This window comes from Zalophus californianus, chromosome 4 (genome assembly GCF_009762305.2).
Source record: "Zalophus californianus isolate mZalCal1 chromosome 4, mZalCal1.pri.v2, whole genome shotgun sequence".
Classification (NCBI taxonomy): domain Eukaryota; kingdom Metazoa; phylum Chordata; class Mammalia; order Carnivora; family Otariidae; genus Zalophus; species Zalophus californianus.
The window spans coordinates 7350690-7376977 of record NC_045598.1 but is presented as its reverse complement, the minus strand read 5'-3'; the positions used below and the strand labels follow the sequence as shown (position 1 = coordinate 7376977).

General features: G+C 41.6%; 1 protein-coding gene across 3 annotated transcripts in view; it reads right to left on the bottom strand.

The window, feature by feature from the left end:
* The window catches only part of UBE4B (ubiquitination factor E4B), a 127763-nt gene that overhangs the window by 42034 nt on the left and 59441 nt on the right, over nt 1–26288 (bottom strand). For 2 of the 3 annotated variants that reach the window (XM_027610051.2, XM_027610060.2), the window contains exons 4-14: nt 22938–23025; nt 21776–21920; nt 19656–19884; nt 11286–11427; nt 10276–10376; nt 8941–9055; nt 4870–4953; nt 2099–2155; nt 1427–1543; nt 1233–1331; nt 539–652 (exon numbers count right to left, since the gene is read on the bottom strand). In XM_027610051.2, coding sequence (XP_027465852.1) covers nt 539–652; nt 1233–1331; nt 1427–1543; nt 2099–2155; nt 4870–4953; nt 8941–9055; nt 10276–10376; nt 11286–11427; nt 19656–19884; nt 21776–21920; nt 22938–23025 — 1291 coding nt within the window. Of the gene's footprint in view, nt 1–538; nt 653–1232; nt 1332–1426; nt 1544–2098; nt 2156–4869; nt 4954–8940; nt 9056–10275; nt 10377–11285; nt 11428–17865; nt 18013–18777; nt 19192–19655; nt 19885–21775; nt 21921–22937; nt 23026–26288 lie in introns of all 3 variants that reach the window. The other variant, XM_027610069.2, reaches the window with a different exon arrangement.

Genomic DNA, 26288 nt, shown 5'->3' with positions numbered 1-26288 from the left:
TTCTTACCACGTCAGCCCCAGCCTGATGGAGCCTCTGCCCGCCCTGCTAGCCCGTGACCCGCCATTCTCCTTCCCGTACGCTACTCTCCAGCCACTGAAGTCTGCATGTGGGGCTTGTTCCAAAGTTAGATCATTCCCACCTTGGTGCCTTACACAGGTCTAGAAAATTCTCTTCCCAGCCTTGAAATGGCTGACTTTCACATCAGCTCGGTCTCTGATGAAACGTCACCTCCTTAAAGGTGTCTACCCTACCGCTGATCGAAACTCCCATACCTTCCTTCTGGTACCTCCATGGTTACTCCTGTGTCCTCTACCTTGCTTTATTTGCTTCACAGATTCTACAACTGCCTGAAATAATATATTTATATCCCTACTCATTGAGCCTATGGAACATAAGCTGCACAAAGGAAGGAAGTTTTACTACCCTGCTCAATACCATGTCACCATTTCCTAGAACAATGCCTGGTAGATACTGAGTGAAGACAAGTTAGATGAATGAATTTAGCGAATCAATAAAAGTGGTCTTTATGAATCCTACCTGCATCTGTGCTTTCTTCATGTTGGCATTGACGACAGCTGCCATGTAACTAAGAGCAGCCTCACGGGTCTCACCGTTTAACAGAATACTATGCAGAATCTTGAATAGCTCTTGCTGGAATTTATTTTAGAAAGGAAGAAAAGAGAAATTAAGGCTTGACTTTAAAAAAATGATTCCTTTTGACCTCAAGAACAGCTGGACTTCTTTCCCCTTTCTCTCCTCTCCTTCCGCTCATTTTAAGAGAACCTGACTACAAGAGGAACAGAAGTGTCCAAATTCAACTGTGTCAAGACAATTCGCGTGAAAGCAGATGGTGGGCTGGAGGAGGCAAGTAGTTAGAGTTTTAATAAAATAGCCTTTGCTATTGCCTTTTAGGGACAGGATCAAAATTACCTTAATTATGTTATCGTTAGCCTCTAATTTTGCTGCCGAAAAATCTCAGAACTGAAGACATACTAATCTACACTTGAGACACACGAGTCATCAAGGAGTACGTGCAAACTAACAGCGCTCGTTCACTCTCGTGTTTTAAAGGCCTACGAGCAGGCTGGAGAGAGAGCGTGGCCACTAACCTCAGAACCAGTCCCCAGTGATGCTACATACTACTGTTGTGGCAGTTATTACTCAAGACACTGGTTACTTATATACAGCCTCTCTGTCACTTGTCCTTTGAATTCATTTTCCAAACACCTACCCTTCCCAGCTCCAAGTAATGCTGCAGTGATTGGCTGACCACGCGAGTGTTCTCCAGGGTAATGGCAGGCCCTGAGAAATATTTTTCAACCACCTTAGCCTGGGAAAAGAAGGGAAAAATTCCATCGATATATGCACATTTAGGAAGGAATCTGAACATCAGAGCAGCAAAGTACAAATGGCCACTGTACTTACATCATCTTCTGCAAAGACTGAGAAGCTGAAGAAAGCCCCCAAATAGGAGAGTCTCTGCAGCTCCCGCCCAGAGCCAGGGCTTAAAGATTTAGGCAACCACAACGGCAAAGAAGCCACCTACGCAAAGAATGGAAGAGGCAAGTCAAGCTGCTACATCGGCAAGTCAGGGGAAAATGTAATGAACGGAGTTCTCAACAGCTAACCTGTCCAGCTGGGTCCCAGCCTCCGGTACCATGGCTGACAGTTAACACACAAAAACCCAAAGCTCACAAACGTGCTAGGATCCCTGTTGGTATTTTCTCATCTCATATGGAGGCAGAAAAGCCTCCAACTTCTCTACATTTTTACAGGATAGTCTTTTGATTTTTATGTTTCGAGAAGCTCTTTTATAGAGTTCAGATGAACTATTTTTACACTATCAAAGGACTCAGGTAAATTTTTCCATAGGATTTGTTTTCCTCATTGCACGATACTTATACAAAAATCATGGAAGAAAGTAAATAACATATAGGGTTAAACAATTTAACTACTGAGAGCCACCCAGACATGTTACCTACATCTAATCTAAATGTCCTCTAAGAGAATTTTTTTTTCCATATAATGTTACTTAAGGGTTATCTTCGGAGTTACCCGTTCATTGAACATGTGCAAGTCCATCAGGGAGGCACTCACCAAATTGCACACAGGGTGTGTCTTCCCAAACTTGGTTTCGCAAAGCTCACCTAAAGCCTAGAAATAAGATCAGAAAAGTGTCATTTTTTAAAAAGGATTTATTTATTTGAGACAGAGAGAGAACAAGCAGGGGGGAGGGGCAGAGGGAGAGGGAGAAGCAGACTCCTTGCTGAGCAGGGAGCCCCATGCAGGGCTCGATCCCAGGACCCCAGGATCGTGACCTGAGCCGAAGACACATGCTTCACCGACTGAGACACCCAGGCACCCCGCAGAAAAGTGTCATTTATATGTATTCCATCTTAAACTGAATGCCATGTGTAGTATCAAGGAACAGCTCTAATGCTGCTTTAAATACATCTGCATTCCTTCCAAAACACTAAGAGCTTCACTGTTTTTCTGATGAGTAAGCTAATACCTGCATGTTGTAAAAAACTTCAGATAAAACAGAAATACAAAATGAAACTAAGAATCACTCATAAACTTTACCCGAAGAGATTAACCTCTATTGATATCTTAGTTAACAGCTTTCCAGCCGTAATTTTTGTGCCTGTACACATTGAAATCATTATATACAAAAGTATTATATACTTTATATACAAAGTGATTTTTTCACTTAACATCTTTCCATGTCAAAAAAAAAAAAGATATGCTTCATAAACTTGAGATGGCTAGTCTTGCCAGTGCTAAATAGGACTATAAATCATTACCATCTAATAAGCTACCAAATTCAGAACATATTTAAAAGCATTAGTTGGCTTCAAGATCTCGGATAATTTTGAGAACTCCCAACATTTTCCTTTGGAGCTGCAATCATTCTCACATTAGAGAATCAGGAAAAGTAGGTTTTAGGGACATAAACAGTTTAACACAGCCGGCGTATTCCAGCCAAACACTATTTTAACAGTGAGCTTCATTTCCTGTGATTTGAACATGGCTACCAAAGTTCCCGAGCCAGCCAGCGGAAGCTGCTTCTGAGGCAATGCATGTAGGCACTGACAGGTCTCTGAGGTGCCACTGAGAAGGAAAAGCTCTTGCTGCAGAGGGCAGGGGTTCCCAAACGGTGCTGCACGTTAGGATCACCAGGGGAGGTGGAAAAACCCAGCGCCAGGCCCCATCCCCACCATACCCGCGGCCAGCGGAATCACAATGTGTGGGAGCCAGGTACCGGGTGTTTTTTAAAGATCCCCAGGTGATTCCAGGGCATGGCAACCTTGGGAGGCACGGAGCCAGAGAACAATCACGATTGTTTCTGATTGCAGCTCCAGTGGTCTTCCTCTTCCTGCTCCCATTGTCCTTCCTCACACAGCACTCTCTCGGCTGTACAAGCATCAATAATGGTATAAAACAAAACTATTGTCTGTCATAATGGAGGCCTTTGTCTTTTGAGCACGAGGAACATTTTGTTGATATCTGACACTGAATGCTCCTTAATGAGACATCGAGCCAGTTCAGACCGCAACGGAAAAGCTAACCATTCTGTGAAGGAACATTTACATCAACCGCTGAGAATGAATGTGCACTCGAATATTTCATCACTGGACTCAAACAATCAGATGGTTTCGCTTCCTTTTATCTGGCACGGACAGAATTATGCATAAGGATTAACAGAATTTTATTTGGAACCCAAATGACATGGGCAGTAGAAGGAGCCCTGACACAAATCCATTCAAAGTTATTCTAAAAAGAATTGCTATTTCGCCTTCTAATTTCCCACAGTATCTTCGCCTCTTAGCTCCATTTTGATTGATTAAAATTGAGACATGCATCCTTCATGTACACCTCTGAGTTAGCATTTATCATGCTGTGATTATCTGCGCTGTTGCAAACTTGAGTTTTGCAGTGGGTCAGGAGCAACTTGTAGAGAGGTGCCTGGTCTAATTAGCCCCAGTGTCTGGCACAGAAGAGGTCCTCAGTGATACTGACTTAATGGTAAGATGGAATTAAGTCAGTAGAATGAGTACAAGGAACAACTGTAGTAAAAAGATCAATTTAACCAAGGCCTTAATTTATAAGACTGTATTTATTCACAGAGTTAGCGAATTTTGTATTTTGATATTTTTTCCTTCACATCCTAGAGTGAAAAATATTTAGTCATATGTCAGAGTATTTTTCTCCCCAAATTTTCAAGAAGCCAATTCACAAAGAAAAGGGTCTTTTCTTTTCTTTCTGGTTCCAGTGTGTTCACAGCAGTCAGGACCCTCCGTGAGAGTCTAGGGGGAAGTCTGCCCACAATTTACGCTTGCTGTAGGTGCCTGAAAGAGCTAAGCAGGTCTGTTTCCCTTAGGAAGCTTAAAGGAAATGGGGAAGGGAAACAAGAAAACTACTCTGAGATTTTTCTGTCACTGCATGAAGCTCTGGGTTACTTTTCCTAGTAAAACTATGCCTTTTTACTTGCATTTGTAATAGTTCTTTTTCTTTTTTTTTAAATAACAGAACTGCATTCCAATCATGGTATGCCTGTTGCCAGGAAGATCAGAAGGATAGATCGAGAGCCAACATTTTCGTAAGCTACACAGTCAGGTGAAGTGTATTTTAGGGCCTACGTCACTGACTCCTGCCAAGGGCTTGCGTGTGCAGATCATGTCCTAGGCTGCTACCTCCCTCTCTTCACTGATACATCTCACTGCACACCAAACACTGCATGGCCAACAAAATGCTTTCAGATTTTAAGTGTGAAAACAAGGTTGATCACCTGAAAGAAAAGTGTGTGTTACAATCATCTGGAAGAAAGCGTCTGGTGAGTGGCTTAAAGAAAACGAAGAGAGGTTTACCATGAGGGGGTACTTAAAGTAGTCACTATCGAGGGAGCACTCTTTGGCAGCGAGAGCCAGGCCTTGTAAAATGGGGATAAAGATCTGTAAGAAAAAAGAAATTGGAAATATAAGCTTAGGAAACATTAAGAACAGGAGGCATGTTAAAATGAAGTGCTAAATCTGAATGTCTAAGCATGTCCACCTTCCCCAAGGAAAAGCTGTTTTGTTTATAAAGGAGTCTAGTAGCCAACCACGGAGTGCGGCTCTGTCCTCCAACGAGGCTGACCATAACGTGACATAGCTGAATTTTCCCGAGGTAACAGGATCTGGTGAGCCCTAATTCTCTGGCAAGACTCCGAGTGACTCAACAGAAACTCACAATTTTTGAGCCTGCTACAGGAGTCCCCAGGGGTCCTCGCTCTAGTCAACTGAATTCTCTACATCTCAACAATGAATATGTTTCTGATGACCAAGCACCTACAATCTGTAAAGAAACTGGACTAAATGTTCCACTATTTTCTCAACTCTACCAGTATTTTAAAAAATTATTCGCAGCCACTCTCCCACCTCCATCTGATTCTTCCCATCTCTCCCTGTTTATTTTGAAAAGAAAAACACACCAGTAACGGATATTATTATCCCTACATTAACTTTAATTACGTAGAGCAAAGAGATAGCTGCTAAGTGTGGAATAGGCAAAACTAAACTTGACTAGAATGACTTACCTCCGTTTGTGGTATAATGAAAACACGAGCATGATGCCAGAGCTCGAGGGCACCCATATTTATTTTTACAAGTTTACCATAAACACCAGAGCATGCTATCACCATGCAAGATTTGCTCAGCACAGCTCATCTACAAATGTCACAACACACTCACTGACCGACTTATTTAGAGAGTTGGTTGGGATTTAAGACTAATAACATTAACTAGAAGATGGTATAAACAACAGCCGACAACCTGTATGTCAGCAAGTTGAAATGGGAACGCTCTATAAAGCCACTAGAAAATCTGAAAAATTCCCTTTCCGACTAATTTCATCCCGTTGTACTGAGCAGCTTGGTCATTTAAGGAGCACAGGAAACTTACACAGTTTAAAAAAAAAAAAAAAAAAAGGTGCCCTGGATTACAAAGTGCCTGTGGGGTGTCTTCAGGCAACAAGATAGCTCTGGAAGAGATCGTTCGTTCCAGTTTTTGCAACTCAAACCATCAGGGTAGAAGTAACGTGCTGTCAGAAGCCAGCTAAGAACGGATAGGTAAAGCTGAGGTGTGGGGATGGGGGAACGATAACATCACAATCAGGAAAAACAAAACTGAAGTTCCCAAATCACCAAAATAAATTTTCACAATTGGTCATTTAGAATAATCTCAACATTTTTTCCAGAATGCTATAAAGAAAACATCTTTATGTTTTCTAGTAGACTTAACCTCTTCTGCAGGTAGGATTTAATTTATAATAGACAAGGTATTACTAGATATATTTTTCAAATAGTCAAGCATTATAATGTTTGTGTGACTTATGTATTTTTTTTTAAGATTTTATTTATTTATTTGAGCCAGAGAATGAGCAGGGGGTGGGGCAGAGGGAGAGGGAGAAGCAGACTCCTTGCTGAGCAGGGAGCCTGATGCAGGGCTCGATCCCAGGACCCTGAAATCATAACCTGAGCCGAAGGCAGACGCTTCACTGACTGAGCCACCCAGGCGCCACTATTTGTGTGACTTATGTATTTTAAATGATTCTCTTGTTTTCAAATAAACACCTTGGAGCAATAACCAAAAAAAAAAAAAAAATTACAAGTATTCATCTCCAATCCTAAATTCTAGCTGCTATTTGTTTATTCATCTGTGAATATCTCAAACATTAAAAGGAGACTGAAGTTTCAGTCAGAAGATTTAATAGTTCAAATCTGCCAAACTCTTCAGACAAAAAAAGTGAAGTGTTGTTTTCCATTCACTCGTCATTTTTCTCTAGAAAAAAACACCTGGTAACACAAAGACAGACATGGAGTGTTCAGGACCAAGTGGCAGGAAAGGCATCTGAATGCTATAATTAAAAAGAAATAGTGGGGGGCACCTGGGTGGTTTAGTCAGTTAAGAGTCCGACTCTTTGATTTTGGCTCAGGGCATGATCTCAGGGTTGTGAGATCGAGCCCCCTGTTGGGCTCCACGTTCTATGCGGAGCCTGCTTAAGATTTTGTTTGCCCCCTCCCCCCATCTCTCTCTCTCTCTCCCCCACCTGAGGAGGAAAAAAAAAAAAAAAAAAGAAATAGTGGATGCACAACACTGTGAATGTACCAAATGTCACGGACTGGTTCATTTTGTTATGTGGATTTCATCTCAATTAAAAAACAAAAAAGAGGTCACTTCACAACGTCCGTGTAAGTTTCTTTATGAATAAGATCGGTATAACCCAGTCCTTTCAGCTGATCGCGGGGCTGATTTTATAGAGCTAAAGCTACTCTGCGTTCCTCGAATGAAGACAATAGGAAAAGTGTTCTCATTTTTTTTTTAAGAATTTATTTTTTTAAGTTATTTCCCACACAGCGGGGGCTAGAAATCACAACCCCAAGATCGAGTCGCAAGCTCCACTGACTGAGCCAGGTAGGTGCCCCGGAAGAGTATTCTCATTAATGCACATCATATACACAACAGAGGGCACCACTTAAACCTTCCCAAATGCTTATTTATTTTCTTTTATGTAGGCTGCAGGCCCCGTGTGGAGCTGGACATGGGGCTCGATCCCACAACCCTGAGATCAAGACCTGAGCCAAGGTCGAGTCAGATGCTTAACTGACTGAGCCAGCCAGGTGCCCTGACAGTTACTTATTTCCATCATAGTTCACTTCTCTCTCTAGAGAGGAAAAGCTCACTATGCTGCCTTGAGTATTCCTGCGAGTCAACAAGACCATCATCTAAGAAACTTGGTCAATGAACTCCTAAGACAGTCATGATACTAACTAGGAGTTTTGCTTCTGGATTCTTCTTTTACTAATATTTTGGAAACTGTTAAAAACACAATTCCTGAGATTTTAAATTAATGGTTACAAATAATATTAGGTATAAAAACAAATAAAAAGGAATCATATCGCTTACAGCTACTGCCTCTGTTCTGTGTAGAAAGAAAACGATCATACGGTAAATTGTAAGAAAGCGTCATAAAAATCCTTCCATCACTGGAAACGGTTTGTGTGGAAGTTGCTGTGGCCAAGTGCTCATGTCACGGTGCAGGCTGGGATACAGCAACCAAATGTGATGCCCAAGTTTCACCTTGGAAGAAACTTTCAAGACTAAATAAATAGCTTTATTACTAAATATCCCATATCTGCATTTGCACTTGACTTCACAGAGTGAGCTATAAAAGCTGTATGAATACTTAATGAAAGAAGTAATTAGTAAGATATGAGACATCGTTCCCAGTTGAGTGGTGAGACGACAAAAGATTCTGTGTGGTACGCAAACTGCACTGAGCTAATTTCGTCGCTGGTTAACTAATCTCCTTCTTGCAAACTCGGAGAACTAATTTTCAACATGACTCAATTGGCAAACGCACGTCGTGTCTTATGCCATCTCTTGGTATTCTTGTGTTAAAAGCACCTTGAAATGAGGGACAGGGCCTTACACTTCTTCCCTCTCAAGGCACTTAGCACTGTTTAAAATACTTGACGCTTGGGGCACCCGGGTGGCTCAGTCGTTAAGCGTCTGCCTTCAGCTCAGGTCATGATCTCAGGGTCCTGACATCGAGCCCGCGTTGGGCTCCCTGCTCGGCAGGAAGTGTGCTTCTCCCTCTCCCACTCCCCCTGCTTGTGTTCCCTCTCTCGCTGTGTCTCTCTGTCAAAAAAATAAATAAAATATTTTAAAAATAAAATAAAACACTTGATGCTTGACTGCTTGAAATGAACAAATGATTTGAACAATGCAGCTATCAATCTGATTATCTCAAGAAAGAAATACCAGATCTCTCTGAGCAATCAACACATGCATGTTCAAATTGTGAAACAGAAGTTTTCAATAGATGGTGTCTTTAGAAATCAGCCTTGGCATAGAAGCTCCTAGGTTAAACATCCTGGTAGCAAATTCACAAAACCTCACCTGCTTGAACACTTCTTCATCCTGGTGAGTGGTCCTCACCAATTCCTGCATAAAGCCATACGGGAGATTCCTGCAGAGCATATACGGCACCAGGAAGGACGGCTGCTGCATGGACCTGCGAACCCACAAGAGTCAAGGACCGTGATGGCTCAGCTCATCCGTGTGCGATACACGGCACACGGGCTGTCACGTCAGCTGACGTGTCCAGCCAAATGTCAAACTTTAAATCTCCCAAATATTCTACACAACAGTTTCAGGCAAAAGACCACCCTTCTTAAATTGTTCATAATCACTTTTTGGTCTTTTTAAAGAAGAGACTATAGAAAGTTTCAAAGAATCCATTCTTTCCTACAGTCAAGCCCTTTAAAAATAAAGCATTACCCAAAAAATGAGGCATTATATGTCTCTTTTACCTATTTGTTTATGGCGCATCCAACTGAAAAGAAAAGATCAGCGGTGGCTGAGGACTTTTAAATAAAACTCTTGTTAATTTTAATCATAGAATATTTTTTTTGGTTTTGGTCCACGTTTATCCTTTTCTTTCTTCTTCTTCTTCTTCTTTTTTTTTTTTTTCCTTTTTAAGGTTCATTTATGTAATCTCTTTACCCAACATGGGACTCGAACTCACGACCGACCTCAGGAGATCAAGAGTCCCTCGCTTCCCTGACTGAGCCAGCCAGGCGCCCCCAAATTTTTCCTTCTTTTTGACAATTTTCAAAAACAGATTGTTCTGGTACAGAAAATAATATAAGAACATCTAGAACACATAAATGTTGTAACTCTGCCATTTCTTCCTCAGAAATTTTTGCATTACTTTTCTTTCAGATATTTTCATAAAATAAATGAAATATATAAATACTCTTATATTGAACTAGAAACCTTGATGGGACTCTCCGAAACAATCGATAATGTAGTGTATTCTGGGTGATTCCCAAACTAACTGCTCTCCCACTGTTATTTATCACTGAATAACAGAAATTGATTGTATGTACATTTTTTCACATTTTTTCAAAGATCTCCCCTGATTTCAAGGAGCTGCTTTTAAACTAAATACTAATTCCCTGCCTTGATGCTGACATATTTCAACAGTGGTCTAGAAGTAAAGCAGACAGTGTTTTATTTTCATAGTGTTTCAGAGAAGGAAAGGGACCCCTGGGTCACCCATTCAACCACTTTTGTCTTCCAGGTAAGAAAGTGCGTGATCCAAGGCGAGGGGAGTCAGCCGGACAGCCCAGTGTCCGCTGACGGATAGGCTCCTCCCCCTGCTACCACGAGCGCTCCGCTGACGGATAGGCTCCTCCCCCTGCTACCACGAGCGCACACGGTTTTCCCTACCTTGGCTGCGTGAGGGAGCCTTGTAGGACTAACGCAGTATGGGATATGCACTGGGAGCGGACGTTGCTCAGAAGCTGGCTGACTGCTGGCTGGCTGCACATCTGAAAGAAAAAGGCAGAGGAGGTCAGGACTGCAAAAACAAACAAAATAAGCCTGTACTGCTGAAAACTGACAAGAGTCAGGAGACGTCAATCTCCAGGCAATGGCACGCTTTTCTCTTGCTTGACTCATAAGGAACGAACCAGAGTAATTGTATCGTCCACGTGTACGGCCTCCGCTGAAATCTACAGTCAAAGAGCGTACAGTGAGGTGACGAAGCGGGAATCTCAGAGCTGTGCGCCCACTCTCCGCCTTTGCTTAAGGTTCAGTGCAACAAACTGCAGAGAGGCCCTTCACAAATAGATAACTAACAGGTGGACAAGTGGACTAGTTTGGAAAACGAGAAGTGGACAATGAACTGGGAATGAAATCATAATAAAGACAGCATGAAACAGGAGAGAAAGCATAGCTTCTGGAGTTTAAACCCATTTTTGTAACTTTTATGTGATTCTGGACAATTACTCAGTGTCTCTGAGGTTCATCTGGTTATTCATACAGTAAAAATAATACCTATCTTACACTAGATTAACTGAACAACTGTGAGAATCTGAGCCCCTGTAGGTGAAACACAGGGTCAGCAGTCCGCGGACACTCCATAAATGTGGGTTATTACCACACTTGTTACAGACTACCAGGAATTGTAAGGGCCATGTAAGTCGCTGGTGGCAGTGGCACTTGCCCCCGTCACTTCTTCCTTCCACTAGGATGTGAGTTCTGTGAGGGTGGGGATCTTTGTTTTGTTCACTGGTATGCCTTGAACTCCCAGCACAGCGCCTGGCACATAATACATGCTAGAGAACCATTTTCCTGATTGAATAAATGAAGGGAATGTTCCTTAAGGGGGCAAAAGATTATTTATCAAAAAATAACCATGTTCTTAGGGGTTTTTAAATGGATCTATTTCATGTTACCTTTGGTGCTTTTTTTTCCTCTATTCCAACTCGGTCAAAACACTCGATGAGGTAGTTCAGCATGTCTGTCTCCTTGCAGGTCTCAATGGTGAAATGGTCGCTGTAGGAATCCCAAGTACTTGCCCCACCAGAGGCTCCCAAACTTTGGAGAAGAGAAAAGAAAACTGATGATTCTTACCTCTTCTCAATGAATTATTTTCGACAGAGTTTGCATTTCTGCAGCAGAAAGCCTGTTAGGATCCCTGCACCCACAACAAAGCAAAGACACCCATGCAGCCAAGGTTGGAGCTGACTGCTCATTGCACCTGCTCCAAATCCAACAAGAGTAACTCTTAGTAAACATTGTATTGACCTAAGAAGAGAGTTGGAGCAGAAACCCAACATCTTATCTTATTGGGAATGGCAACTTACAAAGCCAGGAGGACTAAGACCTGCTACTGTGCTGGGCACCTGAAGGGATAGCACATGTACTTAAACCAAACTAGCCATCTTCACTCAGACAGACTTGTAGGTTGAAACCAGACTACGCTACCGCAATCATCGAACTCAGCAGGAGTAAAGTTATAAAGATTAACAAAAAACCCCTTCTCATGCCTTCTGACATAATCTCAAAAGCCTTCATCCAGCATTTGGCAGTAGGACCAGAAAAGGAAAACTGTCCAGTTAGAGAAGGAAACATAAAACTACTTGTTATTAACACAAAAATTTATAAAACTTTCAGTGAAAAAGGCAAAGTTGTAGAGTAAACACAAACAAAACAAAAAAATCTTGTGCAGGGGTACCCAAACTTGGGTTCTATTCCAGCTGTACTGCTTCCTTGTTACCTGAACCTGGAACCCCATCTCCTCTGCAGTGAGGCTTAAAGGAAACCAAATGGAAGTGCATTGTAGATTATAAGCAGGATACACCATGAAGCATTGTTATGATTAGTAATAACTATTCACCGAGACCAAAGCCAAACATTATCTCAAGGGTTAGGTGTGAGGAAATTAAAGTTTAGATCAACCATCAACAAGTCACATACCAAATCTGATGTTTAACTCACAAATTTATTTGATATACACAAAAGATACAAAGAGAGTAATCATGGCACAGGGAGAGGCTAGGAATTTTGAAATGAAAAGGAAATGAGAAAACATAAACTTAGCAAAAAAAATTACATATGAAAGATGATAAAGGATAGGAAGAATATCACGACCTTGAAAGACCCATCCCTACTTCAACTGGGGCAGACAATTAAAGGCTAGAAACCAACAGGACTAATAGGGATTGAGCTATTAACAATACGTTATACAGGCAGACGCATAGATATACATAACTAATTCTGGAATATATGCATAACTGACCTTAGAATTTTAGAAAAAGACAGCTGACCCTTGAACAACACAGGGATTCGGTTGCCACCTCCATGCAATTGAAAATTGCATTTAACTTCTGACTCCCCCAAAACTTAAAGCCTAATAGCCTACTGTTGACCAGAAGCCTTACTAATAACATAACAGTCGATTAACATGTATTTTGTATATGTATTATATACTGTATTCTTACAGCATATTCTTAAGCTACAGAAAACAAAATATTATTAAGAAAATCATAAGGAAGAGAAAATACATTTACGATACTGCACTGTATTTATCGAAAAAAATCCACATATACATGGACCTGCGCAGTTCAAACCCATGTTGTTTGGGGGTCAACTGGATATATAATTGACCTTGGAATGAAAGTACGGTATTAAAGTTAAAGAGATGAAAACAATGCCAGTTTTAAATCCAAGGCTTTCAGGCCAGAGTCTAGTAAATCTGAATTCCTACAATCTGCCCTATAGGTCTGACAGAAGGAAAGGGAGAAGAAAGCATGGCGGGGGGGGGGGGGAGCAACATCAGAACAAAAGAGAAAAACCAACCAAAAATATGAGAAGTGTGGTGAATTCTCAAAAGTAGAAAGGGAAAAGGGAGATATTTTCTTACAGCACCATCTCAGTTTCAAGCTATCTGCGATTCTTTCCTCTTCTGTCTGAGGTCAGGGACCCAGTGACTCTATTATTCACTGCACTTCCAAAGGTGACCTTGACCAACACAGGCTTTCCCCAGACACAACTAAGGTTAATTTTCCTTTGAGTGGCTCTCTCTTGCAGAAAACAATGAAAACCGATCTGCCTCATGTTTAAAATGAAAATTTCAACTATACATTTCCTTGATGATAAGGCCCAAATTGTTCACATTTTTACATTTCTGATGAAAAGCATCTTACATTTGATGCCGATAGGTCCTTGCCAGCTCCAAGGGGTCACTACCCACAGCCAGCATGCAAACACCTTGCGTGAAGTCAGCATGCTTAAATGGTGGCCACTCACATGCTGAAACTAGGTTCCATTCTTAGCCAACACTTCCCACTGAATTTTTTTTTTTTTAAAGATTTTATTTATTTATTCATGAGAGACAGAGAGAGAGGCAGAAGGAAAAGCAGGCTCCCAAGGAGCAGGGAGCCCGATGCGGGACTCGATCCCCGGACCCTGGGATCATGACCTGAGCTGAAGGCAGACACTTAACCATCTGAGCCACCCAGGCGCCCACTTCCCACTGAATTTTAACTTCAATGGGAACACCTCAAAGCCAACTGAGGTACCTTCACAATTATTTCACTGAGACATGAAGAGTGACAATGTATGTAGAAGATTGCTTGTCTCATGCCAGGCAATGCAATGAAAGGCATCCAGAATGTATCAGAGAATTTTCAAAGCTAAAAGAAGTTGGTATATTTTGGTGATCATCTGTCAGACACCAAACAACACTTCAGCTGACTCTCAAGAACAGACAACCCCAAAAAATGAAATAAAATTTAACCAAATAGGAAATGTAGAATAAACGCCAGTATTTGTTCATAGATTACAAATTTTAGGATTGGTTCTAAAGGTGCTAAAGTAAACCATGATCCCCTAGCATGAAAAGCAGCCAGTCTCGACAATGCTACACACAGGTCTCAATGATCAAAACGCACAACAATCTTTAGGTTCAAAGTGAAAGCGCTCGACTTAAGTTTTGAATGCCACACTGAAGGAGTAAGTGGTGTAGTGTCTATGTGCATATGTTCATGCTATCAATAAGCATTTTTAAAGTTTTAAAATAACATTTCATTTTTCCCTAAACAAGTTATTCCCAAATTCATGATGCTTTTACAACTGTGACACATGGACTACCACACTGGAAATATGTCATATTCAAGTCCTATGAATATCTACAAACTTATATCTCATTCTGGGAGAATGTGTGAACCGTTTTCTGATAACTACACCGACAGTCCAATTTAATAAAGTGACTACTTCGCATAATAGAAATACACCTGACTCCTTCTGAAAACACAATGCAAATCTTCCAGAGGAGCCGACGTGCATCAGATCGGTGCAAACTGAATCCCATTTGAAATGCACCAAGAAAACATGTTCCTTGATAATTTCTTCTATAATGGTATGAATAATCTCTCTCCTGTGTAACTCATTTTTTTGAATGCAGACTTTAGAATGTTGTGTTTTCTCAGTGCAAGGCAAAGTCAGAGCAGTGCGGGTTCAAGCAACGTGAATTCACTGAACAAATGTTCACAGGGTACTGTGCATTCCAGGCGCTGTTGTAGGCTCTGGGGGCAGACACTGAATGGAACAGACCCGGCTGGTATGGCGATTACACTCTAGAGGGGGCGATAATCCAAAATAATATAGGAATGCTATGAAGAACAATGACAGCAGAGCATGGTGACAGAGACGGGCAGTAAGTGTGTGTGTGTGCTTTATATAATGCGTGATACGACCCTCTGGGAAGATGGTGCCTACACGGAGACCCGAGGGCGTCAGGGGAGCAAGCCATGCAGCCATCTTGGGGACAGCTGTCCAAAGAGAGGAAGGAAGTATGAAGGCCTAAGGTAGCAGGGAATATGCCAGGTGAGGTCAAGAAAAGGGTGGCGAGCAGCAGAGAGCGTAGGCAAGGGGAGGCACGTGAGGTCAGAATGGAGGAACGCGTGTGTGTGTGTGCATGTATGGGACACGAAGGCTCTCACTCACCAGGGCAAGGCTTTGGGTTTTACTCTGTGTGAGCAGGGGCACACTGCGTGGGAGGGTTTGGAGACACACACGATGGGACTGTTTCCATGTTTCATCTCCAAGCAGTGACAAGCAGCAGAAATGAGAGGGTAAATGTGAACATTTTTCACCATTTGCTAATTTTTCCCTTTCTCTATTCACACAGGTTCACGATACTGAAGATTCTACCTCCTTCACTGAAATAATTAAGCAGTTACAGATTTCTTTCCTAGGAAACACTCGGAAAAATTTTCCTCCAAGCAAATGCTATGGTATTTTTATTACAAGACAATTCTCTCACTTTGCTCATTCCACTCCTGCAACAGGTTGATCCTTATAATTTACACAGCTCTTTCCGGAGGACTATAGAACGTCACAGAAGGAATGTTCTACCTTTCTTAAATTAATCCTTCTCGTCCCCACTACAGATACTTAACATATGTACGTGTGTCCCAACTACTTCCAAAAACATTTGTAACGTATCAACTCCACCGGGCGAGCCGGAGGCGGGCAGGAGGGGGACAGACGCGGCCTCCTGTTGCTCTTCTACAACATTCATCTTACCGGGCAAGGAGTAGGTGTTGAAATTGCTTACTTGAAAGTAAATAAAATTCTGGAAAGATCGATTGGCAAGAAAATAACTGTTATTTCCTGATCACTCAAATTAACCTCCTCTTGGTTCTGGCCCTATGTGCATTCTTGAATTCCTCTCTATTTGCTTAATCAGTTATATATTTTTACATATCCTCTCACATTCTGCTTGATAGCTATTCAAGAGCTGTAAGTTGCCAAAATCTGGATAGATCGGATTCTGTTTTAACAGCCAGCAAAGGACCTGCCAACTGAATGGAATTTTGTAATTACCGAGTAAAATGCTGGCACTTCCTTGCCAAGGAACAGAGTAGATGCATAAACACTCGGCTGCGAAATAACTAGTTAAGGAACAGGAACAACACGAGTCCTGTTGGGAGCACAGTGTGGTGGTGAAGCAGGTGAGTTCTGGACTCAGGCCTTGCCACGTACTTAGTTATGTGACTGACCTCCCTGTCCCCCAGGTTCCTTACAGTAACTGGAAGGGCTGCTGTGAGGACAGAGGGATAATGTGTGCAGAGTGCTGGCACGGGATCTGGCCCACGATGCTCAGTCAGTATCTGGAGCTATTACTACACGGTTATCTCTCCTTGTAGCTATAGAATCTAGATCAGAGACAAGGTTGGGATGCCAGGAGTCTAGTGCTAGTAAAAGCAGCATGCAATCTGGTATCTTGGTGAGAGCAAGCTGGAACGAAACAGGCCAGGGAGAGAGAGCATTTCTCTCACAATTTACAGTAAAACAGATAACAAAGCACTTCCATCATGTATGGAAATTGATTCCTAAAAAGGATGCCTGCTGCTTTACTATAATCGTGCAGTAGGATTTTATCCACATGAAAAAGACACTCTACCTTTGGGAAATTCACTTGAGAAACAGTAATACAACGTTCAACCTAATACAAATATCAACCTTCCTGAATCAATATTCAACCTTGCACCAACATTCCTTTCTCTCTTTATGTACTCTCTCTAATGATTCTTCTGAACACCGTCAAATTTAATGAAGTGTACCTAACTCCTACTGCCATCTCTATTTATAGCCTGGAGTTATTTTTGAGCAGTGCTGGGCACAAATACCAAATCAGTCCAGTGGAAACTTCGATTTAAGAGCAAAATCGTAAGACAATGAATCAGAGGTTCAGAAAGAAGGTGCTATTATATTTTCTTGCCCAAAATCACCTAGAAAACCCAAGCAGTCTTTTTTCACACAGTTTTCATGGGGGAACATTCAGCAGCATCACGAACTCAGTTTCAGCCTCTGTTGTCATTCCAGAGGCTGTCTAAACAAGGGTCTAGCTTCACTGAGGTCAAGGAGGTGATCAGTGAAATTTAAGGTTAGAAGTGAAAGCAGAATCAGTTATACACCAGACAGGATGGCCCCATATCCTCTTGAACAGACTGTCAGCCCGAGCTGGGGTGGAAGGGGGGTTAAAAGACACACACACACACACACACACGCACACACGATCCCAGCCCCTTTGCCATTCCTAAGTAGCAGCAATCCATGCAACTGTACGTAAGGAAACATGCCCCACCGAGTACGTGTTGCTCACATCTGGCAGCTCACAAGAACACTCGCCATAGTTAAATGAAGGGCACCTCATTTCAGATCTTAGGGTGGGTGTGCTTGATGGTTCATCTTTAATCTGTCATTTGTTTCTGACAAATGATTACACGTAAGTTTTCCTCCAAACTTACCAGGCAACAACGATGAAGATTTTCCTAACGTGCCACTTTACCCCAGGTAAGGTCCTAAAGCCTCGGTACATGCAAGCTCCGCACATCTTGACTATCCAGGCTGTCTCATTTGACCCCACCCTGTTTAGATCCAAAGCATGCCCATAATGGGGGCTTATAAAAGTTAGTTCCTAAGCACCTATGCACATGCAGGGGTAAGACTCCATTCCTCTGATACCTGGACCCAAACTGGACACAAGAAAACTCATCACCACCACCACCACCTTCATCATCACCATCATCACCATCATCATCTTCTTCATCTTCATCACTACTGTCGCCAGAAAGTGCGAGGAAGAGGAAGGAGAAAGGATTGTCGTACATACTACCACAACAAAAGCAAAAAAGGTCATCAGGGAACAAAGGAAAAACAAGAGGTGGAAAGCTTTTGCAACTGCTACCCCTTTTTAATTAAATGTTATGCTAAAAGTTCTGGTTACTGACATGCAGAAAAATAATTCACCTCGATGACATAAATGCACAGGTACATTCGGCGGTGGGGGGGGCGGTGGTGGAGGGGAGGCACTGGGTTAGTGGAATTCTGATACTGCTTCTTTCTAAGAGGCTCAAGTCAAAGGGTCAAGACACAAACACCGGCCCAGCCCCAGTGATCAGAGGTGAGGGACACGGGCCCAAGACTTGCTCCCGCCACCCCCTGGGCTAACGGTATTTCAACTCTGATTGACAACAGTACAAAGAGCTAAAAAGTGCTCCTGTGAGCCCCAACGCTCAAATACAAACTGCCCACAGCCTCTGGAATTCATCTGTAATGAGGAATGACACATGAACTAGATTTCCAAAAAATGAAAAGTGACTTCATTTTTTGGCCAGGAAGGAGGAAGAGTGAAGGGTAAGAACAGACGGAGGGAGGCACAATGAAACACCCACACCTTCTACTGTTATCAAAGCCTAGCAGAAGCATGGACTCGGGGCGCGAGCCTACCAAACTAGTTAGACACACAGGTTAATAACCCCAAACAGGAAAGCACATGTAACTGAGGTCAGCGTCACACAGCAGTTCTTCCAAACCGAGTTAATCACCTCTCCTGGCACTGCAAACACGCACGCGGCTTTCCTGCTGAATAAATACCTAGGAGAGATCCTTAGGGATGAGGAACGTCTGCTCGTGGCACTGGGGGAGGTGGCCAGGGAAGGTGGCCCCAGGCTGCCGGGTCTCAGTCTGGGAGAGCTGACAGGCACTGCTTGAGGGCTACTAGCGAGGGCAGGGAGGCTGGGCGAGCTGGACAGGATGGAGATGCCGGGGGACCGCGGGGTAGGAGAAGCTGAAGAGCCCCATGGGGGGGTGAGAGTGTAGGGGCGATACCGTGAAGACGCGGGCTGGCTTCCTCCGGCAGCGCCGGGAGCCGCGCCATGAGGGCTGAGGGGAGTGGACGGCACAGCCATCTGGCCGGCTGCACGGGAAGGGGAGGAGGCAAAGGATGGACTCATCATCGGCACCGAGCTCCAGAAACTTGTCCTGGGAGCCGGGCTAGTTTCATAGAGGCTAAATCAGTTGAGAAAGAGAGGAAAGAAGAGAAAATTGAAGAAAAACTTGAGGTAAATAACTAAAATGGAAAATATCAAGCTTTTAAAGAATAGTACAAGGACACTTTGCATCTCTAAGCATTCAAGTGTACAAAGCTCTCAGATACTCATCTGAACGGTTATAATCTAATTACCGCACCGATCTCGAGGCTGCATTTACAGTCTGATAAAGCCCTCTTTCCAAAAAATAATGTACTCTATACAGCCACTGGCTTCTAAATTTTACCAACAGCCTAACCATGGGAAGCCAAACAAACCAATCTGGAAAAGACAAGATCTCCAGCCACGACTAAACACACCCACCCAAATACAACACATGGCACAATCTGACTGGCAAAGGCCCGTGAGTGAGCAGTCCCTTCCGTCACATACTTCATGGCCGTTGGACTACCAAACTAGATGTGCAAAAGGGAGCGCACTGACCTAGAGAAAGAGCTGGTACCGAAGGAACCCACACCGCAGAACATGGGGCTTGTTCCTGGGTTGGAGCCAGTAGTGGGCAGGAGATTTCTGTCTGGTGACCGAGCTGCCGCTGCGATTGGCTGTGATGTGGCCGTCAGACTGGCAAATGGATTTTCATCTCTAGTCTGAGTAGACATCATTAGCACTTCCATTAAAATCTGGCCAATCAAGTCCTTAAAATCAGAGAACACTGTTGGAAAGGCAGAATAAAGAAGAGGTTACACATGCTTCTTCATATACACGGTCCTTGAATCAGCCAACTGGAACCAGAGGTTCAATGTGGTATCCGGACTGGATTCTGGAACAGTAAAAGGACATTAGGAGAAAACCTGGTGAAAGTTCCAAATGAAGCCTGAGTTCAGGTAATAGTGATATCTCAGTTCTGACAGACAGACTATGGCTACATAAGACGGTAACATTAGGGAAACTGGGTGAAGGGGATATGGGAACTCCCTGCACAATCTCCAAAACTTTTCTGTAAGTCTAAAATTATTCCAAAATACAAAACTTATTTAAAAAAAAAGAAAGAAAGAAAATTGGAGTGCACCCAGTGAGAATCCCTGCTGATATATATTAACCGTATAGCTACGGTCTTGCTACTCCCAGCTATGGACATTTGTTTATCATACTAGAAATAAAGCTGGGTTACATTTCTTCACCTACCTATACTTTATATAAGGTAGAACTACTAAATGTGAGGTTCAAAATATTTTATGAAGCATCTAATATTTAGTCACCATCTGGCTTTCTGGAGCAAATTCCATTTTCTAACTGCTTCCTTATTCTTTGAAGCTCCCAAATGCTTTCCTCGAGGTCTTTGGATACATTTTAAATATCACTAAATAAGAGCTGTAACACATGTAAATCTTATCTGATTTGGCTATTAAAAATGATCACTTACATGTGTACAAGACAGATTTAAGAATCTTAAGGTTTACAATAAGAAAAATAACACGGGGGCGCCTGGGTGGCTCAGCCGGCTAAGCGCCCGACTCTCGATTTTGGCTCAGGTCGTGATCTCAGGGTTGTGGGATCGAGCCCCACGTCAGGCTCCACGTCAGCAGGGAGTCTGGCAGAGATTCTCTCTCTCCTTCCTCCCTCTGCCTGTCCCCCTCCTTGCTCACTCTCTTGCTCTGGAATAAAAAAAAAATTTCTCTTTTCAAGTAGCTGTTGCTCAAAAAAAAAGGAAGAAGAAGAACAAGTGGCAGGCTTTTGAAACACATGGGTGCTAGGCTCATATCTACAACCAGTTAATAAGAAGATCCCAGTAAAATCAGAAGTAAACTATCCATCTGCCAGGAACGTGGGGGACTTTTCTTGCCAGGGAAGAGGGGCAGCACAAAAAAGGGAAAGATGATCTCCTTTTCATTCACTCATTTAAAGTACATCTATTGAGGGATTATTAAGTGCAAGCCACCCTTCTAGGCACCGGGGATGCATCAGGGAGCAAAAGAAACAAAAATCCCTGCCGTCAGGGTTATATTCTAGTGATATGCAAAGGAACACTACAGCAAACCACCCCTGCCTCTTCTGCATTCCAAATGACTTCTGTAAAGAAGAGTATCAGTGCCTGAAATGCTGGTATCTTGCTAGAGGTTTTATTACTTTGTTATAAAAGTGTGGTTTAGGGTAGTCTCTTAAAATAGAATCCTGGAAACACAGCAAAATATCAATGTTTTATCCTGCTAATAAGCAATTTAATCAAGTGGATTTACTCCATTGTCTGCACATGACCTGACAGGCGCTTAAAGCAAGTAGAGGTCATACAGAGCACCTCTCCCAGGATCCCTGGGGACCGTCCGGTACACTCCCATTTATTAGAGACATTAATAACTTCAACTCTGAAACAATGGAGACCATTAACTTATCTATATAGTTTTCTTCTAGAGAAATCATGAAAGTAGAAAAAAAAAATTTATCAATAAGATCAGTGGAAAGTGGCCAAACAGCAGTGTCCTCATCAAGAACTATCTCTGTAGTCAAAAAACATAACCCCAAAGCAAGAGAAAGTGAATGCCGGTAACAGAAGGGCAAAGATCTTACATCCTTGTTTTCTCTTAACAGCTAAGATGGATTCCTACCTTCTTTTGGGTTCTGCTTAAATTGTGCAGAAAGAGAAGAAAGAAAGATGACATCTCTGTCCCGGTCCTTCCAGGAGACACGAAAGATCTTACAGACCAGCTGTAAGGCCTGTTCTTCAGACACTTCAGAACCCGAGGAAGGCTCCTTGTGAGGAAGAAGATTTGGGGGTTAATTTCAAGTAATTCATTTATTAATGAGGATATTTTAGAAATACATACAACTGTTCACCCATTGACTAAGGGAAAAATAAACTTGTTACTATGACTTGAAAGTACCAACATGGAGGTTTCCTAAGCTTACAATTATCTACGGGGGGGTGGATAAAAGAGCGGGAACATTACCTGTAATCACCAAGGGAGTAATGTGATAAAGGATGTACATACATCCTATTTGTTTACTTTCCTGAACGCCAAAGGACCAGGATAACATCAGCACAGAACTAATTTTCATCCAAAAACTTTTCCAGAATTTAATGTTACTCACTAGTTTCTGTCACAGATAAAATATATATAAAAGAATTCTGGAAACACGCAAGACCTCTACAAAATGAAGCATCGTGCCATCAGAAGGCCACAGTCCAACAGATGCCCATCACCAAGTGCTGCTGAACATGCATAAATCATTGCACAGTAAGTGATGCAACTGTCTCTACCAATTCTACCCCATGACACCCGCCAAAAGAAAACACCTCTCACTGGCTAACTATAGGGAACTAAGCTCAGATGATAACAAAATGTAAAGACCTCATATTTTAAATGAGCTTCTAAGTGCTACTGGACTTCATGTATTCTTGCCTCAATTCCCAGCCATTTTCCTCAGAATACTATGGAAGATGTGATGACCTACTTGTGTAAGCAAAAGACCAACAGAAAAAGTTCAAGTTAGCGTGAAATTCCTGCTCATTACAAACTCACTTTACTGACAGAAATATGGATCTGAAACCAAGGTAAATGAAGGATTTGACCAGATGAAAGAAGTGAGCTCTCCTTCCATTAGGGCAATCTAGGCTCCATTTCTCCTCAAAAGAAAAAAAGAGTCACCTCAATAGGATTTGCTGACTTGGGGCGGTGCACTCTAATCGACTCTGCAGATGGAAGAACTAAAAGGGTATTTATATTACCTGTTCTAAAAACAGAAGCAAGGGCTTCATCTCTTACCAACCTTATCGCTGAGGCTCCTCTTTTCTCTTCGATCGTTTTCATCAACCTCCATATTTTCAATTCCTGAATCCACATCCACCTGGGACATGCTTTAAGTATAAAAGACAAATAAGGCTTTTACCTTTTATAAATCCACCCAATGTCATAGCTTCCTGGTTGAGGAAAAGTTCTTAAGTATCAGTCAAGAAGGCAAAATAATAAAGCAAAGAAGTCAAAATCAGTCAAGAAGGCAAAATAATAATAAATAAAATCTTTTTTCTGATTGACTTTTAAGAGCTCTTCATAAACTAGGATGTAAACATTCTATCTATTATACTTGCTGGAAATATTTTTCCTAAGTTGTCATTTTCTTAGGCTCACTTTCAAAAGCAAATTAGAGGTTATTTTCTATACATATTATTTTTAAATGGTATACATATGATCAGAGCCTATTACAAAAATCTGGTTAAGCACATATATTTTCCCACATTAAATAAATAATTTTCCCAGCACACCATTTATTTAAAAGCCCGTCCTTTTTATGCTAATATGAAATCACCTCTCAATAGGTCCAATGGACATGTATATATGGGTCTTTTCCTGGATATTCATTTCTGTTCCATGAGATAATCTGCTTGTCCCCAAACAAAAACCACTCTATCTTACTAATACTTCACAATAAATCTTGATTATCTGCTAGGTCAATGTCTCCACCTTACTCTCCCACTTCAAGAGAGTCTTAGCCATTCTTGGCCTTTGGCTCTTCCACACATAGTTAAGAATCAGCTTCACAGACTCCTTGAAAATCCTGTTGGTATTTTCACTAGGATTTCATTGACTCTAGAGATCAAACTGGGGAGAAAGGACATCATTATGTTATTGAGTCCATAGATAAGTATCTCTCTACAAGTACTTAAACCTTCTTCAAGGTCTTTCAATAAACTTTTTTTTTCTTTAAATAGGCTCCACACCCAGCATGGAGCCCAATGTGGGGCTTGAACTCACAACCCTGAGATCAAGACCTGAGTAGAGATCAAGAGTCAGCCATTCAACTGACTGAGCCACCCAGGCACCCCTGGTCTTTCAATAAACTTTCTTAGTTTATTGAAAAGTTTATTTTCACTTCTTTTGTTAAATTTATACATAGGCACCATATGTTTTTAAATGAAACAGTGAATGGTACCTCTTTAAAAATTAAGTTTTCTAATTGCTTGTTGCTAGTCCATAGTAATACAACTGATATAGACCTCTCAGAAGCAACTTATTTACTTATATGTAGGATTTACTAGGTAGAAAATAATTTCATCTCCAAATAATAACTGTTTTATTTCTTCCACTCTGATCCTTATTTGTTGTATTGCACTGGGTAGGATCCCCCCACATTGACCAGACATAGAAGGAGCAGCCATCTTTGTTTTTTCCCTGATTTTAAAGAGAGTGTTTCTAATTTTTCACCCCAGAGTATGAGAGTTGCTGTAGTTTCTTGAGAGACTATATTAGTCAGAATAAGGTAAGCTATGCTGTGCTTACACACACACACTTGGAAATCTTAGAGGCTTAACACTATAAGGGTTATTTCTTGCTTACGCCGAGTCTGGTGAGAGTGAAGCATCCTTACTCCATCTTTAATCTATGCCATCTGCAATACACAGCCTCCAAGGTCACTGGAGCAAGAGAAGAGAGGGATGGAGGAGGAACATCGGCTCAACTGCCTTTACCTAAAGGTGACACATGTCACTTCCACTCACAGCCTACTGGACAAAATTAGTCACTTGGCCCCCATCTAATTGCAAAGGTAACTGGAAATGCAGGGGATCATGTGGAGTATTTGCTGAACTCTGTCTCTGCCATATTGTCAATTTAGGAGGCACCTTTGTTTCCTGTTTGCAAAGATTCTTATCATGAATTGATGGTGAATTTTATCAAACTTCTCCAACTACCAAGATTATATGGCTTTTCTCTTTCATATATAACGTGGGGAATGATATTTATAGATTCACTAATGCTGCCCCCTTGCACTCCTGACAAAAATCCAAGTTGCTCATGTTATGTTATATTATTACTTTAAACTAAACTTATAATTGAAATATCTGTACAGACCTATCCATAGATGATCGTGTGTCTTTGGTTGAATAAAGCTTCACAAAAGAAACACTGATGTAATCAGCACCCACATCAAGAAACAGAGCATTACCAGCACCCCAAGAACACCCCAATGACCCTTCCGCAACTAAGCTAGCCCACAGTAACCACTATCCTGGCATCCAGCCCCAAAGAAGTTTCGTCTGCTGTTTATGTGTTATAATATTTGATTTGTCAGTATCTCAAGATTTTTGCAAGTATGTTCATGAGCATGATTACCATGTAATTTTTTTCTTTTATATTATTCTTGTCTGGTTTTGATATTAAGGTCTTACAAGCTTTGTAAATTGAGTTGGTTAAGTATTCCCTATTTTTTTAAATTATCTGGAAAAATCTGTGTATAAGTGGAATGGCAGAATCTGCCCATAAAAATCATACGAGCGAGGGGCTTGCTTTGGAAAATTTTAAAATACTGATTCAATTTATTTCACGGTTTTTGATCATTCAGGTTTTCTCTTTCCTCTTGAGTCAATTTTGGGAGAATTATGTTTTTCTAGGAATTTGATTTTCATCCAGATTTTCATGTTTATTTGCACGTTACATATTTACATTTTTTTCATGGAATTCTCTTTTTTAATAACAAACATTACCGAGATCCCCTTTCTGTGTGGGCATTGTTCTAGTTGTCAGAGAGGTTGGTGAACAAACAAAAGGGACAAAACAATCCCTGTGTCATGGAGCTTACCTTCTAGTTAGAGGGAGAAAGACACCAATAAACATAATAAGTAGAATATATCACATAATGATAACTGCTATGGAAAAATTAAGGAAAAGGCAATTGAGAGTGCAGGCCTTTCCATTTTAAATGGGGTGTGCCTCACTGAGAAATGCCACAGGAATACAAATAGGAGGGGGGCTGGCCATGCACATATCCAGGGAAACAGTCTTCCCAGAAAAGGCTTTTTATTTCCAATACTTAGTTATATTCTCTTTTTCCTTGTTTCATGTAAATTATAGCTTTATATTTTCTTCAGAGGACCACTTTAGCTATGACACACAGCTCGTAACACGGAGTATTTCTTATTGTTCAGTTCTAGAGCCTTTCAAATTCCCATTATGATTTCTTCTTTGATCTGTATTTAGAAGCATGCTCTGTTTTAAAAATTGCCAACCATATGAGGAAATTTTTAAGTTTTTTTTCTTCTATTAATTACCTAATCTAATGCCCTCATCAGAAAACATGATCTATGTGAAGCGTCACATAGAAACTCTCTGGTCGTTGGGTATTAGG